Here is a 20,229-nt window from a genome sequence, read left to right on the forward strand (position 1 = left end):
AGAGACAACAGTCTTTCATGGGACATGGTTTCTGCAGTTTGTACGGACGGAGCTCCAGTCATGCTGGGAAGAAAGTCTGGTTTTGGCGGGCTAGTAAAAGCCGATGCACCACACATCATTGTTACGCATTGTATTCTGCACAGGCATGCGTTGGCAACAAAAACCTTGCCTCCAAAAATGGCAGAAGCATTAAAAACTGTAGTGGAATGTGTGAACTATGTGCGAAATAGTGCTCTGAGGCACCGCATCTTCAGTGAGCTGTGTAAAGAAATGGGCTCTGAATTTGCGATACTTCTGTACCATTCTAATGTTCGGTGGTTATCCTGGGGACGGGTGCTGAATCGTGTTTTTGCCATGCGTGTGGAATTAGCCCTGTTTTTGCAAGAGCACCAACATTGTCATGCAGATTGCATTAAAATTCTGAGTTCATTCTCATTTTAGCGTACATAGCTGATATATTCGCAGCTCTCAATCATCTCAATCAGCAGATGCAGGGTGGTGGAGTCAACATCCTGGAAGCGGAAGAACACCTGAAGGCTTTTTCAAAAAAGCTACCGTTATGGAAATGGCGAACAGAGAACAATAACTTCGCAAACTTTCCCCTTCTGGACAACTGTGTAAGTAAGATCGAAGATGTGTCTGGAATAGGAGACATTTCTGTAACCATGGAACTGAAGCAAACAATTGCCACACACTTAGATGAGCTTGCAAAGTCTCTCAACGGATATTTCCCTACAAGAGAGTCATATCCAGCATGGGTGAGACAGCCGTTCACGTTTGCTGTTGAGACAGCAGATGTCAATGATGAATACCTCGACGAAATCATTGAAATTCAGCAGAGCCAGGTTCAACAGCAACTCTCCCGAACAACAACGCTCTCAACATTTTGGTGTCGACAAATGGAAAAAGTATCCAGTTATTGCTAAGAAAGCCCTGGAATTTTTTATCCCATTTGTTACAACATATCTTTGCGAGCAATCCTTTTCGAGGATGCTGGACATAAAAACGAAGAAAAGGAACAGACTTTGCTGTGAAAATGACATGAAAGTGGCACTTGCCAAGGTGAAGCCACGCATATCTGAACTGGTCTCTCAAAGGCAACAGCAGAAGTCGCACTGATATGCAGGTATGTTATTTCTTGTGATTTCATGCACTGTGTTTGTTTTATTCTTTGAACAAGGTAATGTTCATGCACAGTTCATTTTGTGCACCAGTAAAAAAACATATATTTATGTGTTGAATTTGAAAAAAAACATTTTATTTTTCACCAAAGAAGGGTTCGGTGAATGTGCGTATGAAACTGGTGGGGTTCGGTACCTCCAACAAGGTTAAGAACCACTGCTCTAGCATTAGGGCTGGATATCGTTTATAAAAATTACAATACAAGTGCCAATACCAGTACCAGTTCACTTAGAGGGATGCGGATATACCAATAGAGTATTTAATTGAATGCCTTTTCTTTCTACTTCGTTTAAAGCCATCGCATGAACGGAAGCATTCAGCTGCGTAAAGTGCCACCACCACTCCTCCCACATCCAAATGACTTTTACACTTTACATTTTGAGGATTCAAACGATTCAAATATGCATTTAATAACTATACAAAACTGTACAATGAAGTGTTTGACTGTAATTTTAAACATCACAACAATCTGTTGTCAGTCCTCAGCTGTCACTTTTAATAAACCACACAAATAGTTATTTTTTCTTGATGTGGGTAAAAAAGGGATCGAATATGGGTATTGTTTGCCCGGAGAAGTTTGGACACTACTTGGGTTGTTTCGGTGGATATCGAGTACCGAGACCCAGGAGGACTACCTAGAATCGCTACAGGATGCAACTATGTTGGGTCAGGTGTGCTGTTCGAGACCCAAGTAAGTGAGTGTGAAGTTGTTTGGATGAGCGGTTCTTGAGTATCAAAACTCAAGAGTAGGAATAGGGACATATACGGACATGAGGACAAACAACCACCATAGCTCACATCAGCAAGGACGCTGTAACAGGAGACGCTATCGACTAAGATGTCAACGGAGCTTTTCCCCACCCCGAGGCTCAACGACCTACCCTAACCTTCAAAGCCGAAAACCTGCAGGACAGAACGTTGAATGGACACCGGGAGAGAAGAGTTCGGTAGGCATTTTTAATGTTTAGATATTTACTCTGTGAAAGATGAGAGGACATCTGAAGATGACAGCTCGGAATACATTTGATAGTGACAAACATGAACATTTGAAACTGTTGACATCAGTTTATAGCAGGCTGGTACCTGTAGATTGACATTTATTTCACAATACTGGAAGCTGGTGCTCTATGAAATCTGTAGTCAAATGAACAAAACGTACATGATATGAGGTCTAGGTCTATTGTATTGCACATACAGAGAAAAAGGCTTATTCAAGTTTGCGTACAATGATAAGAAAATATCCCCACAAGAACCATTGGTAAAGGAAAGCAGAAAAGGCCTGGAAATATAGGGAAAAAAGGTGATTGTGATAAGCTTCAAAACTAAACCTGGAGAGAAAAAGACACAAAAAAAAAAAAAAATGTAATTCTTATAAACATTTTCTTGATGCAGGGAGCTGTGGCTTAGTTGGGTTTTACTCTGATGGTTTCATTTTCTCCCCTCTGTGATCATACTGCTCCAGAGTGACAGGAGCGGTGAATGAAAATAACAACTAGTGTGTATGGAAAAACAGAAGACACTTAAGTGAGGATGCTGTCATGACGATGACAGTACGGGAGAAATTCACACAGCAGGTCTTGATTCTCAACCACATTAATCTCTACTCTGGGATGTAACACACATCCGACATTAACATGACCTGGAAGTGACAGCCATGCAAAGAAGCGGAGAACGAATTTTTGCATCTTTGCTCACTGGGATAGAATATACTCTGTCTCAAACTGATCCAGTAAAGGGCTGCTGTGGCTCCAGGTTTTCATTCGAACCAAGCAAGAACATTTGTTGGATCAGGTGTGTTCTTGCTTGGTTGGAATGAAAACCTGCAGTAGTTTTGTAATTTAAAATCCTTGATTTTCATTACCCCACCAAGGAGGTTGTGTTATTTCTATTTGTCTGTTTGTCAGCAGGATTGCGGGAAAACTACTGGCCCGATTTTCTTGAACCTCGGTGGAAGGGTGTAGCCTGGGCCAAGGAAGAACCAAGTTCATTTTGGAGCACAAATTCTGATTTTCCACTTGCGTTAATGTGCATTTACGCCGCATCGACAGGGTATTGGAATAATCGGGAAAATTAGCTCCTGGTGGTAAATCCACAAGAAAACCCTCTAAAGTCAGTTACATAGCATGCCTTAGCACAGGTCTGCGTTTTCTGAGTGCCCTCTAGTTGTTCATGTTTTTAAAAAGGTTCACAAATACACAGATATAGTATTTTTTTTAAAACATAAACAAGTTACTTTAAATTCAGTTTTGCAGCTTGACAAATTCCAGCAACGATATTCAAAATGAAAGATTGAAACTTAAACATTTACTCTACCAGATGTAAGAAAGCGAGTCTGAATGGAAGCGATCAAACCTCTGTCCTGTCAGCTTACACACCTTTTTGTGTCTTTATTGGACAGCAGATAGACGGACAGGACCCAGCAAAGGGCCGCATGTTGGATTCACAGCTGCCAAGAACCCTTCATGGAGCTCACACTCTACCAGCTGAGCTAGAGCTTCACCTCGACACTTTCATTTTCAATCTAGCAAATGTGACAAAAATCTTTGACATTTAGTAAGTAGTATGGTAAATAACTTACTAGAAGTTTGAAACGGGGGAATTTGTGATCCGTTTCCTCAATGGTTTCACGATGCTTTATCACACTGCTCAGAAAAGCTGCAAAGTAGCCAAACAAATCATAAGTTCACTGTGATTTCAGAGTTCGGATAAATGCACATGATTTCTTACATATCCATATGATTCATGGGAGCAGGAAACTAAATGCAGCTGGTTTTTTTTTATTTGTTTTTGATGTTCACAGTCCTCAGACGAAAAATCTGATACTTCACATGTGATGGGGAAATATCTGAACCGTGCAATTTGAGCTGCAGTGTGAACGTAGCCGCAATGGTTTACAACACCGTGCATAATGGGCACTGCAACTCCAGCGTTACATTCAAGGCAATTTTGTTTGTAGCTGACATGCCACTGTGGTTGGTGACACTGACAAAATGATTCTTTGCCATGCAACAAGGATCCGTCAGAGTCACTGAAGCTGTACTTCTAAATACAGACTAAAAGGCAGATACTGCACAATGTCAACCTGAGAAACAGGTAAGATGGCTTGTTTCTTAGAGGTTAATCTTAATTTCATAAAGGCAATGTCACATGTCCCACCGAGTCACTTCCTTACCAAAGGAACTCACCTGACGGCTATCAGAAGTTGTTTGTACTCGAGCAAGCAAACATTATGGACAGTCACAAAATGTTTGGATAGTGGTTATAGCGGTTTCACTCCCTTTGCCCTCCAGACAAAACAAAAAGTCTAATCTCCACGCAGTGGTACAAACAGTATGAAGTCGACTGAAAAGCAACAGAAGTGAAATGATACAAAAAAGGTGATGAATGGCCCTGGTATGGAAGCCTTGAGAGATCTGATCTAAATTTTCTCAACTAGAAAAAAAGTTCTGCCAGGATAATTCGACCCCATCAGGGCTCAACACTAGCTTTTAAAAAGGCACCGGCTTTTGGTTAAAAAGACCTAAAATTTACAAATGTCTTTTTTTGTTTTTCATCTGGTTCTTTGTTAGTAAATTTGTTAGTAAATTTGTTTACGATGTTGACGGGTTAATCGAACTTTTCACCCCAGAGTCAAACAACTTAATTTGCTTAAACGTTGTCTCCGTAAGGAAAAAAACACGTGCAAGTAAAGAACCTGAACCAGACAACTGCACTCACCAACGGTTCTGATTGACTGCAATATACAAATATAACAGTTGCAATAAATATTCAAAATGTTATTATTTGCGGGGTGTAAGTTTTGCTGTTTGCTTCCCGATTTCTTTCTTTAATTATGTTATGTTAAAAAAGCCACAGATAGCAATTGGTTGCCAAATTCCCAAAATGGTTGCCAATGGCGACCTGGCGACTGTTACTGTCAAGCCCTGTTTGTGTTTAGCGTGCATGGAGGAATTCAAACTCACTGCATTTTTAGCCTCTTGTGGTAGATGACGCAAAACACCGATCCTGACAAAACTGTTTTTCACAACCCGTCTCACTTTTGCTTTTAAATAAGGAACTTGAAACGGTTATCCCAAACCTATTTTTCCACCTGTTTTCAAGTCATAAACATAGAAGGAAAAATAATTTTCAATCAGAATTAGAAAATGAATCACCAGATTTTTGTTCTTCTCATTTGCCTCTCAGGGCTTCCGTACACTCGTCCGACGGACAGTCTACTTTTAATGCTTTCAAATCATATCGACGGTTCCATTGAGAATCAACACCTGAACGGTTCTGTGCGGCCCTCGGCTCATTGTTTTGGTTCACCGCTCCATATAGACTCCGATTGGCCCTCCCCAATCCTGCGTGTAAAATACGTAGGTGCCCAATTCTGGCAGACAAGCTCACACAAGATGCTGGTGAAGAGAGTCAAACGTCGAGCCGACAAATGTGACAGATATTTGTCGTCAAAGTTATGGACCACATCAAGCATAAAAGGCGAATGAGCACTGGATTTACATTCATCAGGTGGTGAGGAAAAGGTACAACAAGCCCCAAGTATCTGAACTGAATATATCAAGGCTTTGTTGCTGCTCCCTAGTGGTCTGGGGGTCACTAAGTGGTCATTTTGCAGCTTTTAAGACCATCATTTTTGCATCTTTCCCTATAATGTGATATGATTGACTGCAAAGTTGTGACCTGGAAAACAGTCTTGTCTCAAACTGAAATATATCATACGGGCCAATTGCATATTCCTTTTGCCCAAACGCACACACACACGCAACCGCCAGCACACACACACTAAATGTTTTGTCTGCAATATGAAATCACCAAAAAAGGCAGCAGTTACAGCTTGGATTGATCAAAGAGTTCCTGAATCTAAAAACAATTCAGAAGGGTTAGCCTTGCGCTCAAACTAGCGTCTTTCAGGACATGAACCCTTTTTTGTTTCATCTTAAAGAAGGCACACAAACTACCACAAAAGTATAGTAATAATCTTCAAATGTGCAAAAAAGCCATTTACATTATTTCCTCAATAAAAAAGAAAGGGGGAGAAAAAAAGGAGAAAAAAGTTCAGTCTCTCACTCTCTGCCTTCCTGCTTCTGTGGAGGAGAAAAAGGATTGCGGTGCAGAGTCTATGGGCGTCCGTAGTAGAAATGTGCTTAGGAACCAACACTCTGCTTCTCTTCCATTGGCACTTACTTAGTGTTAGTGCAGATAAAAGGGCAGAGGCAGAGTCTGCACGTGCAGCGTGATGCGCACGTGTGTGGTTGAAAGGCCGGCACCAGTTCTGCTTCTCAATCAAGATGGTTCAAAGAGACGAGGGGACGAGGATCTCTGGGGTTACTGTGCTGACTCACGGATTCACTGTAAGAAGCCAGCAGATCCCCAAAAACACGACGAACATGGTAGATGAAAGAAAGCAGCACTTTTGAGTTTCTCCCTCGTGTGTGTTTTTGCTCCAAAGCAGTTTTGTACCTCAACAGTACAAATTTTATTTCAATAACACAAGATGTTCTCAAAAAGCATAAGTTATCCAGCAACAGGAGGCACCTTCAGTTTCTGCCGCCGACCTCCGCTACCAACTGCACCGTCCCTCCATCTATCTATCCTCCGTGTCCGCCGCTATTCAGATGCAGGCGAGGAGTCGGTGGGGGTGGGCGAGAGCTTGGGGCCTTGGAGGGCCTGCGGATTGACGATGACCTGGATCACAAAGTCCTTCTGGATCTTAGTGTCTTGCAGTCGCGTCTTGTCCGTGAGCAGCTTCCCGGAAAAGAACCAGCGTTGGTGGGTGGCGTCGATGTCCTCTTGGGCCTGAAGCTGCTTCTTCAGCAGCCCTATGGTGTCAGCCATGCTGGCGCTGAGGCGCAGGTCCGTGCCTGTGGACAGTCGTACCTACAGCGAACAGGAAGTATGAAGTTAAACACCGGGCAAAAAAGACACAGACACACGGGTTTGACCTGGTTTAACATCCGTCCTGAGTGATCAGATCACAAGTGGACAGCCCTTCAGTCCGTCTGTTCACACCTGGAGGCAGAACGTGTCTCCATGTGCTTTTTGGGTGTCCACTCGTGATCTGATTTCATTTCCCAGCTCTGTATGTAAATCAACATGTACATCATTTACGTTTCCATATAGATAGCCTGCATATTTGAATGTTGCTATTGTTGCGTGTGAATTTAATCTGTTACTTTCATCTATATCCTTATTACACAAATGTGAGATGACAAATGAAAAAGTGCTGCCCACAGTGTGTGCTGATGGATGTAACTTTTCTTTTAGGAGTCGTGTTAAGTTACTGCTGGAGAAAACTCAACACTTCCTGATTTTGCTTCCTCATAATTAAAACTTTTAAATAAAAACAGATGGGATTTTTATTGTGAAGAATTTAGAGGAAATGAATGGGTTTATCTGTGTTACAACTGCTCCAGCTTCTTAATAGCAACAGCAGACGTTGCAAAGAAAGAACAGGAGTGTCTGTTCAGTAATATATCCTATATATTAGTGAACGGGGGTAAATTTCATCAACCTAAAAACATGGTTATAGTCTGTAGACCGCCGTGCGCCACGGTTGCCTAGAAAAGGCAGCCATGCTCACAGGGCTCTAGAGAGCCGCCAGTATGATAACATCAAAAATACACAATTCACTCTCAGTTGTTTTGTAACATTAGAAATACTTTCGAAGTTTAGGAATATAAAAATAGCAAAAATAGCTACCTATAGCTCAGACTGTAGCTTGTAGACAAAGCCAGTGAATAAGTTCATAGCTCCACTTACATTTGCATACGCACAGCTCAAAGAATGTGGCCACATACTGCCCAGAGAACCTCCAAATGTAATCGGAGTGATAACATCTCAACGCGTCGTGGGTGCATTCGCATCTGTACTTAGAGCTGCCTCGTTGTGATCTGATCACTCAGGAGAGATTTAAGATACAGGTCTGAATGAGGCCACAGACACAGGCTACTTGTATACTGGCTAGTAGCGTTCTGATATAATTAGTATAATTGGTGAGTTATGAGTCAGAAGTCTGGGCAAAAATAATAGAAAGATGGAACACTCAACTCCAAACAGAATGAGAAAACAAATTAACCAGGGGTCATATTCACAAAACATATGAAGCCTAAGAGTAGTTCCTAACTTGCTGATTCAGGAGTAACTCTTAAAAATAAATTTAGGACTCCAAAATTTTTGGGTGTAAGTCACAAGACAGTTTATCACTAAAAGTAGCTCCTAAGTCTATAAAAACATATGAGTCCTCTCGAGGATTTTCCAGTCACTAAAAGTAAATCAGGAAGGACCTACCATGGCTGCTGCAGTCAACATTATGGAGAGATTAAATGATGGTGAGCTTTTAAAAAGGTATGGTCTTAATGGAGATGGCATTATGAATGTGGATGCCATCACATCACCAACCATCAAAACCCCCCCAATATCCCCAGAGATTTCAGTTCAAAAGCAGCTTTGCAGCTCGGACCATCTTGGCGTCCCTCAGCTGTCGGTCAGGAGGATTTTGCTCCAGACCATAAATGACCGTTCCAGACCTCACATAGTGCAGCAGTTCATTCACTTCCCTATTGAAATGTTCACTCTTAGGGACTCATTCCCTCTCAGCCAATAACTGTGGGCATAGAAGGGATGAACATGATGTCATTCATATCAACGAGGTCGACCCCGCCCCTCTAGTCTTAGCTTAGGAGTCCCTCCAACTCCTTAGTGAAAGGTGGTCTCAGAGGCTTTGGGAATAGGTTTGAAGAAATGACTCTGAACTAAGAACTTTTAGTGCTCCTCAGGAGAACTCTGTGCTAAAATAAAATGTTTCGTGAATACGGGCCCAGCTATGTTTGTCACAGTACCTTGAGCTGGAATTCCTTCTTGGGTGCTACGGGTGGTTCGGGGCTGTCGCTCGGGTCGTCGTCGCTGCGCTCTGAGATGAGGTTGACAGGTGGGGCCAGGCAGTAGACGGGCAGCTGGTAACGGTTCCCGAGTTCGTCATAACACTCTCCGAGAGTACCTGGAGCGGGGTGTTGAAGAAATCAGGACAAGTCATTTCACTGAACTAAGTGATTTTGTGATCAATATGTTTTCTGTTCTCACCGTGTGGCAGTGTGATACTGGCTCCGTCCACTATAGCCTGGGCCAGCTCGTGGTCGTTGCCCTCGAGGGCCACGGCCGCGGCCTTCAGGGCGTCCCAGATCTCCTTGCGGCCCTCGAAGGCGGGCGCTGTGTCCCAGAACTCGTCCCGCTTGCTCCGCAGCTGGCCCTCTGTCATCGGATAGTCGCTCTTCCACTTGGGACGATCTTTCTTCAGAGGCTCGTTACGTCCTGTGATGGGTAGGAAAAGCAATGAAGGACCATTACAGGGAGTGAAAAGATCTGGGATTCATTTTGGTTTGGTACAGTCCCCGTTTCCTGGAGACTCTTGGGGACAAATGGCACCTTTATGCTGAGATGAAGCCATTTCTAAAAAAGAACAGGATTTGTTTTTAGGTCACACAGCAGTTGCACATGGTGTAGGTCTTATTCTAGTCTGCATATGAGAGACTTTGCATTTTATCTTATCAAAGTCATAATTTTGGTATTGTGGTCTCACAGACATGTTGAAAAAACTGATAAAAAAGATTGTTCTAGAGTGGTGACACTGGTATCGTATGGAAGCAGAAGACCTGATGCATCTATTGGTACCAACAAACACTTTTTAAAGTGGTCCCTTGACCTCCCACCTCAAGATATTTGAATGAAAATCACACACACAAATCTTCCGTCTACAGACATGACCACTTTATTATAATCCAGACAGTTTGGGGCAAAAACAGGCCATTGTTGTCATGCATGGAAATGTGTTATTTTGGTCTTTTCTTAAATGGTGCGTTTGAACATTCCTGTATACTGGGGTCCATAAAAAGACTTAAATTGCATAAATTGGGTCTGACTGGGAAAAGTGAGACTCTTGTGGATTCAATGAGCCCAACGGTATTCACGTGTGATGATGTTCATCTCCATTTCACTGTGGTGAGAGCATGTTTTGCATATAATGAGCTGTATAGACTGTGACCTCTAACATAATCACAGCCTCATGAAGCCACAAACCAGACACCTAGGGCATTCAGAGGATTAATAACTTTCATAGGTATACTGACAATAAGTGCTCACCATCCAATCATAGAAAAATGCAGTTCTTACAGATATCTCCAAATGTCAAAAGTTGTTGATATCAAATCATTTCATGGATTTTTTTATGGTGTTCCTTAATAATGTGGTATTTGAGGGATTTTTGACATTTAAAAAAAAACTTCTGTGTTACAAATGGTATCAACCCAAAAACTACAGCAATAACTTATGAGACAAAAGTGAACATGATAATGACCATCATATACTTCCATCATACTCCCAGGCCCTTCTAAACTCTAAACTTCGATCTACAGTATCTGCATCTACAGTACTGTTGACCTGCCAAAGCCCCCCCTCCCCCCAAAAAAGACAAATGGTACGGAGGGAGTGGAGTAGTAGAAGTTCAGCATTGTATTTCATAATTCATATCCTGTGCTTTCATCTCTTAACACACAGTGTTAATAAAGAGAGCTGACAGCAGAGAGAGAACATCCTACCCCGCCACACTATGTCATCTCTCAATCTAAATTTAGGAGGTCATTCAGAGTTTGCAATATGCATGAAGCATGTGTGGCCTATATCTGTCTGGTAACCTTACCGGTGTTTCTCACCATTCAATATTAACACAAGGCACACCTAGGCCAGAAGAGCACTTCTATTAGTGGAGGCCCGAGGGTCACGCACAATGACAACACGCTTCTCTTCCCTGTCGTTTCATCTGTGCGGCATTGGGTTGAAAAAATCTGATTGTAGATCTGATTTTTCTTTTATTACTTCGGTACTTTCAATATTATCAAATGTGGATATCGTATTTGCTTTCGGTACTTTCAATATGATCAAATGTGGATATCGTATGGTTTTGAAAAATGCGGTACTGAAAAGCAGTAATACTTTTGAACAGCCTTAGAGGGAACATTTCTGATCACCATCCAGCAGTTAAACTTCTTAACATTCACCCGCAATTCTGCAAGTTGTGGTTACCTGGTGTCAAGGACGCCACCACTTCAGTTAATGCTGTCAAAAACACCTTTAGCACATGTCAAAGTCAAGTCCCAAAGCTTAGATTTCAAAAGCCTGAGGCAGAGATGCCACTCACTGAAGAGTGGAGGGAGTGAAAATGAGTATGAAGGAAACAGCACACATGAGGTTGCATTTCTTCTGCAACTAATTATTTATAGTGCAGGCAGCTTAGGAGGAGTAATTTGGAGGACACGGGTCGGTGTAGGATTAGCACTTGGAGAGGAATGAATCCCAATGAAGCAGAGGGGCTTCTTCACTACCACTCAGCCAAAGTGGCAGTGATGTGGCATCTGTACGGAAGCAAAATGTGCAGTGTCAATCCCTCATGTGGTCCACAAAATGCAACATAATACACATGAATATAGGCCTGGTAGTGATCATTTGCGTTTTTCCTGTTCTCAGGGCCAAAACGCACAACACACTATACCAGAGGCATGCAATTAATGATCATCTTAATTATATATTATTATGACATGTATTTTCTGGATGTACAAAACTGTACAGTGCTCTCAATTTAAAACAGACATTGAACATACTTTTACAGTTTTTGCTGGGTAATTTTTTCCTTTTTTGTTTCTTGACATTTTTTAAATATATTAAAAAGGTTATTTTATGCACCAAACAACAACAAATTCTTCGTATTTGTAAGCCTTATAACTTGACAATACACCTTATTCAAGGACATCATTAAATGTATTGTTTTGTCCAAACACCAAAGATTTTCAGTTTACTGTTACATAAAGAAAAGACGAGCGTCAAATGTTCATCGATTTATTGACTTATTACTGCAGCTCTAAAAGTAACCCAGTGTTCGTGGAGAACATCCTTGGTTACACTGCAAACAGGAACTGTTAACAACCGATTCTGCATTCTTTTAATGGTGCGAGATTGCCAACATGTAAATATAGAACTTTTAAAAAGTTAAGAAGAAGAGAAAAGTAACCGGACTCAAGTTGTGGCCCACGGTAAACTCACTGACCCCATGGTGAAATGATGCTTCCTGTTTACAACGAGCAGGGTTGTTTGCGAGTGTGTTTGTGGGGGCGCGGTTGCCTCCTTTATTTCTGAGTGGAACCCACATTGTGTGACTTTGAAAACCCCCCGAAATATACCAATTACACATCTTCTTTGATGTCATTTTGAAACAGCCTCCTCTACATAGTTTGTCCCCCAGAGAGCACTGCTCAGTATCTATCTTAGTCACAATCATAAAAAATGAAATAAAATAAATTGTTTGTTAGTTGGTTTTTTTTCCACCCTCGGCTGACAAAATGTTAAAAGTGAGCTGGTAGGAGAGTTTTGCTTCCATTGGTTTCCTACTGGATATGCACAGATACACTTTTGTTTTTGAAAGATCTAAGACTTATTCCATGAACACTAAAAGTACCATTTCTGTCAAATTCTGTTCATAGATTAGTTTAAATCTGTGTCACTGAGATAGTCCATCCACCTGACGGGTCTGGCATATCAAGATGCTGACTAGACACCCGGAATATTGCACAGGTGTGCCTTAGCCCGAAACTCCACCAGATGCTGGGGCGCCGGTTCGGTTCCCTCCTCTGCCCGGCGGCAACCCCAACCGGGAGCTTTTTTAGAAGCGGAGCAGTGCATCAACGTGGTCTTTAGCATGGTGCTTTTGGAGGTGCTTACTTAAGTTTGTGGTGTTGAATTTACCAACTTTATCACCACCCCTCACAACTTTGGCGTTGCAGATATTGCATGTTGCAGTCGGACTTGTCGGCATATCAAGTTTGAAATGTTTCCAAATAGCAGACTCGTCCGGCTCTTGCTCCATGTTGCTCTGTGTTTGCTCAATAGCTGCTGTGCATGCTCTGCTTGATGATGTAACCGCTGTTGCAAACATAGAATTGAAGTGACTAGATCGCTGTAACTGTAATGCTGTGTATGATATTAATAAAAAAGATAGGACTGGATCAGAATGCTGGATCAGCCTCATTCATCCGATAGCTAATTAGTCAATATCGGAGCCGATATCCGATCCGGGTATCGGAGCATCTCTAAGTTATAATGCCATAAACTGCATAGGATTATCATAAAGTGGACATGTGTGTAAGAAGAGACTTGTGGGAACCCATTAGAACACATTTTCATTCAGATATCTTGAGGTCAAAAGGACCCCTTTGAAAAGAACTTCCTGACAAGCTAAGACATCCTCATGTCCTCTAGTTTCATATGATACCTTTAGCTTCAGTCTAGCTTTAAAACTGAGCCCACTACAACTAGAGATGCACTGATCCGGTATCTGCTCCGATATTTACTAAATTGCTGGATCGTATATCGGATGAATGAGGCCGATCCAGCGTTCCGATCAAGTCATTGCTTTTTTATTAATATCATACACAGCAATACAGTTACAGCGATCTAGTCACTTTAATTCTATTTTAGCAACTTGTTAGGGTTTTATATCACATTTGAAAATATCTGTTTGCAGTGCACTTTACATGGAAGTGTTTGTTTATTTTTACTGCTAATGTTATTTGTTAATAAATAATAGTAAATACATTTATATTTGTGTTAGTTTGTTACCTTTTCTCTAACAGGCTAAATGTATACGGAAAGTCTGATGCCTTCACTCACATGGACAGGTATACACTTCATTCATGCAACAGTAGGATCGGATCCGGTATCTGGTATCGGCAGATACGCTCAGCCCAAGTACCGGTACCTGATTGGAAAAAAATGGATCGGTGCATCTTTAACTACAACTTCTGAAAAGACAATAATGGGGGTAAGTTGAAAATCAATACCATGTTTTGGAAAACAATACACATCACTGCAATGCTCAAGTGTCTTGATATTTTTTTACACCCCTAATTATAAGAAAACACTCCTCAAACAAATGGTAGAAATGAAAAGCTTTTGGAATGAAAAAAATAAGTGTGGTTTGGCTGATTGTGTGCGTGAAAAGCAGGCAGTAACAAAAGGAAGTGATGACACGAAAAGCCCTGTTGTAGGAAATTTAACTGAAGCACACCAAAACAGAGACATGAAGCAATGCATAGCAGAGACATGAAGCAATATCAGGGTGTTTTCACCCAGCGTGGTCATAAAAACAGGTGCCACGTGATATCGTCAGTAAAAGCCTTGTATTTATGAGTGTTATTGAAATACCTTTGCTGTATGTCAGGATACAAACACAACAACACACCCATCAACCACAGGGGGCCGTTTAAGGATTACCCGCTTCTAGGAAGAGAGCGCTCCACACAAACTGTTTCTTTGGCCCCGCAAAAGGCATTTAACAGCCTCTCACATTCCCCTGACATGAGGCAAGTAATGAATGTGGGGTGTTTTCACTGTTCCTCTTTAAAAGAGCAGACATCAGTGAACTGGATCAGATCAACGGTGGATATGTAAGGAAGTGCTCTCTTTAACCGGACGCAGACTGCATCTGAGTATGACTGTATTTCCTCAGGGCACGCAGGCACATGAATTCCAACATGTAGTCAAACAAACACATGCTCATCCTTGTGGCTGGTTATCTTATCGCCACATTGCTGCATTCAGCTTTCTGCAGAGTTACAGATATGGCCTGTGCCTTAAAGTCCTGTGTAGCATCCATCGATAATGTTACTTCTAAAAACATCCTGACCAGACCAGGAGTAAGTGAAATGGATCCCATTGGTGATATCTGACAAGATTACACAACAATTGTCACATACAGCTGTTTAACACGCGCACACACACACGCACAGTAATTCCTTTGATGTTCATATAGAATATCTCTATAATTTTGGATACGGTAAATCTAATCCTGGGATCATTGGTGAGCTAAAATTCTACTGCATTCTACAAAATTGTTAACTATAAGCTAAGAATTAAAAAAAATGGACAAGATGTATTGTAGGCTTGGGTGATTGGATGAATATATATCAGCCATCGGCGATGACATTGCCACACTGCCGGTTGTAGTTTTTTCTGGGTCATTCTTTGATTCTTTGGGCCATTGTTCAAACTTTGTTTTGCAGATTTACTGGTTTCCCTTAGACAAACAAGCTGCAACCACAATGCCAGAAAAGTTTACTCTTTGCTTATTTATTAGTGTAGCGAACTCGCCACTCGAATCTCCCAGCTGGGTCACCACAGCCGCACACACCGGGCGATTATAGTGGCAATTGCCAGTTTCTGGGCAGACGGTGGCCGGTTGGAAACCGGTTGGCCCAACCCTCATACATTGGTAATGGTGAGCAAACATTTTGTTAAGGGTCCCTTGAATTTCTTTTTCAAATTGCAATTGAAATATGTACCGAGTAGGTTAACTTACAGAAGAATAAACTTGTCAGTGCTTATTCTTTGTTGTCTTAAAACTATGTACATTTCTTTAAAGATATCCTTGGTATTTCTGTACGACCAATGGCCAACATTTACACTCCCTGTGTTTCTATTCAACTGTCTCTACTAGAAAACAAGTGAAATGTCTTGTTTTGAAAAATAAGAAATATTAAAAGGTTACGGTCAAAGTAAATACAGTAAAAAAGAAAAAAGCATCATTAACGCACAATAAAAATGTCAGCTACCCAAGTGCCACCTTTAAATATAATATGTTATTTTCTGTCACTCTTGGTTACTAACCACCACAACCAGTTTTACCCCACGTTTAGCTTCTCATGTGATCTTTAGAAGTATTGCACTAAAAAAGTAGAAATGTAAGCTTTTTAGAAGTAGGGGACATGGTGTGCACGAATGCAAATTAGTTTTATTGTAACACAGAGGTAAAAGGTTGAACGTTTAACACAAATCTTAGAGACATTTCATCCAAAGAAAATAAAAAGGACAAAACCTTTACTGCTTGCGGAGAACTGAAATCAATGAAGCCATACTGTGTCAAAATGGGAAGATACCACATGAGCAGTCTATTGTATTCAACCTTTTCCTTTCACATGACTGTCTCTCTGTATCAGGGTGTGTCGAGCAGAGTAGATTCAGTCCCGTTAGAGGAGCCAGTCAATGACGCAGTAGGACATGATGTGACTTGTTTGATCGGGGCCTGCTTTAGGAGTGTCTGTTGATACCAATCAGGGTGGGAAATTACCAGGAGCCCATGCCAAAGCCCAGGCAACCTTGGCTCTGAAGGCTTCAACTCAGTCGGTCACTTTGGCAAGAAACTAAGAAAGACTCATTTTGAAGGTCATATTCTGCTCTAAAACTCTATATCGCATGTTTATCTTGGAATATAGCCATGTCCAGGGGTAAAACAATCCTATGCACAAAGCTGGAATCAATGGTAAAGCGTCCCGTCTTTCGGATGTAAACTGGAGAACTTCCTGTTGGAAAGAGAGTGACTGAAAAACTTTGCATCAGTAAAGTTAGAGGAAACAACAGGGACAGAACCCGCCTCCAAATGAATGACAGACTCTGATGGCGCTTTTCCACCGCATGGTACAGCTAGACTCAATTCGCTCTTTTTTGGTTTTCCATTAGCAAAAGTTGTGGATGGTACCTGGTACTTTTTGGTACCACCTTGATTGAGGTTCCAAAGAGCTGAGCTGACACAAGAAGGTGGAGTTAACACTGCAGACTGGTGATTGGTCAGAGAAAATCATCGTTCGACCCAGATAAAACAAAAGAAATAAGGAAAACTACGCCAAACACTGCACCATACACTGCGCCATACAGTGGGTTGTACTCTCACCAGTAGTGCTTAATTTTTTGGGTCGCAACCCCCTAGAATAATCAGGTTGGTGTTCGTAAACCCCCACTCCCCTTGAAGACAATGAGAGTCAAACCAGTATAAATGGTTGTTTCTCGAGCCTTCCCTTACTGGTTTTAAGTGATTGTTCTGATAGTGCTTTGTTTGTTATGATAGTTTTGTTCAGTTTTAACAGTTCGCACCTAGCCGTGGTCCATTGTGCTCCAGGAGCTGTGGCTTTTCCCCTTCCTCTTACCTGCCGGAACAGGACCCTTTGTGTTCCAGGACCTCCTGATTTACAAATTAAGGATTGTTTATAAATGCATAGAAGCTTACACAAACTCACACAGTAATGTAAAAACCTTTCCCCAGTCCTAACTATGTTACCCATGTTATATGTCCCGCCCCCCGGACTGAAAACCACTGCACTACACCGTCAACAACGTACAAAGTGCAGACATTCCTCTGTTTCGGTGCTGATAAAAGGAGTCAGCAAGTGTCGCGTTGAAGATGATGTCAAGGCAGTTTCAGGCCTTCTGCATATACACTCAGGGGATTCTATCCACAGTGGAAAATGAATAAAAGAAAGTACCGGTGCCAAAGAAGTTAGTCGAGTGGAGCAGAGGAAACACGGCATTAGATTCCGAAACAGTGACTACCGCTACTAAATCACTTCCACCATTTTACTTTTGAGTAAAAAAATATCTCTTGTTGTTGTTTTGTTTTTTGTTGTGTCTGGTACAACCAACCAACTTACTGACCTCAGTAGAGATTTGACCACATGTCGGATTGGGCCTAAGTGAGTTTGTAACAACATTCATAAACCTGCAGGTCTGTAGCATCTAATAATCCAATAAACACTAAGCATTCCCATGTGTCACACATCCTTAAAGAGAATTCTAAATACCACTTGTTGTCTGGGGTGAAAACGACGCAGATATTCAGAACGTCTGCCAGTTCGGCTGTGCGGCGCCTGCGTCCTTCAGTTTAGTCTGGTTGTAAATATAACATTTACTTTTGCCGAGTGCTGAAGCAGCAATCCAAATTCCATCCGTCTATCAAAAACAAGAACAAAACGTGGCAGTGTGCCACTGTTTATCTTTAGAGGAATGTTATCTTCCGGGAAGGTAAGTAACTAATGGACATGACCTCAAACCCCTCATGTGAATAATTGACATCAGCAACTTGGAGAATCCACCTTTACTTCCCTGTTGCCATTTACAGTAACAACAACAACCTCCTGCTTGGTCACTACATCCACATTTAAACTGCAGTGGGATATGGCGTTCACAGGGAGACCATATTAACACTGTTAAGATAAGGGTCGGCCCGACAAGTTTACCATGCAGCGCCAGGGCAATGCAGGTGCCGTGTGGTTGAATTTGGCTGTAATCACTGCTGAGATTGGGTCTCGGAGAGCGGAGTTTGCCATGGAGCTCTCAACTTACACAGCACAAGGGTTACAGCACAATCTGTGCGCTGGCAGCTAAGAATGTGTCTCCCGTTACTGTCTTACACTTTATTTGCTGTTGTGAAATTTCTTATAGCAGCCATTATGATACATCATACCATTTGTGACTTTACAATATGACACTAGACCCACATTGGTCTTGGCACACTTTTACGTAGAAAAGACGATATCCAGTGTATTGTGGATGCAAATAAGCGTGACCATGGAGAAAGACCATGCAGAGTAACGTACTGAATAGTTGTCAGTTTCCCCAAAGAAAAAAAAAAAGGTGAGTGAGGAGGTGAAACCCAATCACAAGGGGTCACTTGAGATGTATTTGAGTGTGATGCAGGAGTGAGATACACCTGGATAAAGGGAGTCTCAACCTCCAGTGGGGTTTAAGGTATATTCGGTGTGTATGTACTCAACACACACGCTGTTAGCCTGAACTGGACATTTGTCAGATGCCAGTGACCATCCTTACACCACACTGTGTTTCAAAACCAGCAGGATTTTTGCATTGCCTTCACTAATGCGAAAAGCACTCTACTCACTAACTGTAGGTAGTAAGTGGTTTTGCAAGAATTACAGTTTTTAAAACGTGATGATTTAGTGATGTGACCTCATACACACACGCAAAGCACACACACTGTAATCTTACCCCCTCGTCCACCGTTCCTGGACGAGCCTCGGCTCTGCGTGTCCTCCCAGCCTTCCCAGTATCTCCCCACGCATCCTCCCATGGTTAGAGGGCTGCAGATCGTCTCCACGCGTCGTACTAGCTGAACAGGGGGCCCATCGCGGACGAAGACGGTGAACTGGGTCCGATGAAGAGGACGGGTCGCAGGTCCAATGTTGCGAGCCAATAGGACATCCGTCCCGGCAAAGACGGGGTAGCTCGGGTGTTCGATAACACCGATCTGATCTATATATACCCAGGAGATCGTGGCTTAATATGCGTTTTCTCCCTATGCATTAGTGCTGTGTGTGTGTGTGTGTGTGTGTATGGCACGACCCCGCACTGAACGTTACAAGTTTGCTAAATCAGCAAGCCGACCTGCCAAACCGTTTTTTAAATGTTTTTGTATAAGTTAAACAGCGACAGGTCATTTATTTAGCTTGCCTGTTAAGTTAGTTGTAAACGGTGAAGTCCGAACAGCGCGCACCTTCCTCGCTAACAAGCTAACAGGGCCAACCAGCTACTACTACATCGGTAAACACAAACTTCCGCGCACTCATGGCAATTCCCCCGCACGTTGAGTTTCTTCCACACAGTCGTGGATAATTACAGTTTCCCGCAGACCTCGGTGTCTCGCTTCAACTGTTCGACGTCGCCTCGAGATTGTTTTTCTTTAAATCCCCCCCAAACGTTACTTCTTTCCCTCTCTGCTGGTGAAAGGTGACTAGCGGCGGAGCTAGCACCCCCGAACTTTTTTACGCATGCGCGTCGGCACGCAGGCAGGTGTTGGGTTCTCTTACGTCAGGGCGAAAAGCAATTATGGTGAACGGACGAAACTGCAAATAGTTCCGACACCGACGGAGGTGTCACACATGTACAGTGTGAAGCTGCGACGTTTCTCGTTTTAAGTATGTTTTAATGATACGGACAGTGATTTGTTTGAAACTGTTTGCGGTACAAAAGCACACTCAGTAAAAGGGGAGACGGTGTCCATCAGGGAATAACACATTTGAGTCGTGCTCTTTAGAGTATTTTGGAATTCGGACAGCACCTGAAGGCAGCATCAAAATAAAAGGTGTTGTTTTAATTTTACAATTCAGTAAACATTAAAATTCAAAGCAACATACATGTCACCTAAATTGCCTCAATGTAATA

The 20,229-nt window shown here is 42.1% G+C and overlaps 1 protein-coding gene across 1 annotated transcript; it reads right to left on the reverse strand.

The window, feature by feature from the left end:
- Nucleotides 1-1,731: 1,731 nt before the first annotated feature.
- On the reverse strand, nucleotides 1,732-19,807 carry ubtd1b (ubiquitin domain containing 1b). The gene is made up of 4 exons (XM_083932370.1): nucleotides 19,057-19,807; nucleotides 9,262-9,489; nucleotides 9,021-9,178; nucleotides 1,732-7,059 (listed from the first exon to the last, which is right to left on the reverse strand). The coding sequence occupies exons 1-4, from the start codon at nucleotides 19,136-19,138 to the stop codon at nucleotides 6,790-6,792; spliced, it is 738 nt and encodes a 245-aa protein (XP_083788496.1). The 5' UTR covers nucleotides 19,139-19,807; the 3' UTR covers nucleotides 1,732-6,789.
- Between the last annotated feature and the right edge of the window lie 422 nt (nucleotides 19,808-20,229).

This window comes from Echiichthys vipera (genome assembly GCF_963691815.1).
Source record: "Echiichthys vipera genome assembly, chromosome: 18".
Classification (NCBI taxonomy): domain Eukaryota; kingdom Metazoa; phylum Chordata; class Actinopteri; order Perciformes; family Trachinidae; genus Echiichthys; species Echiichthys vipera.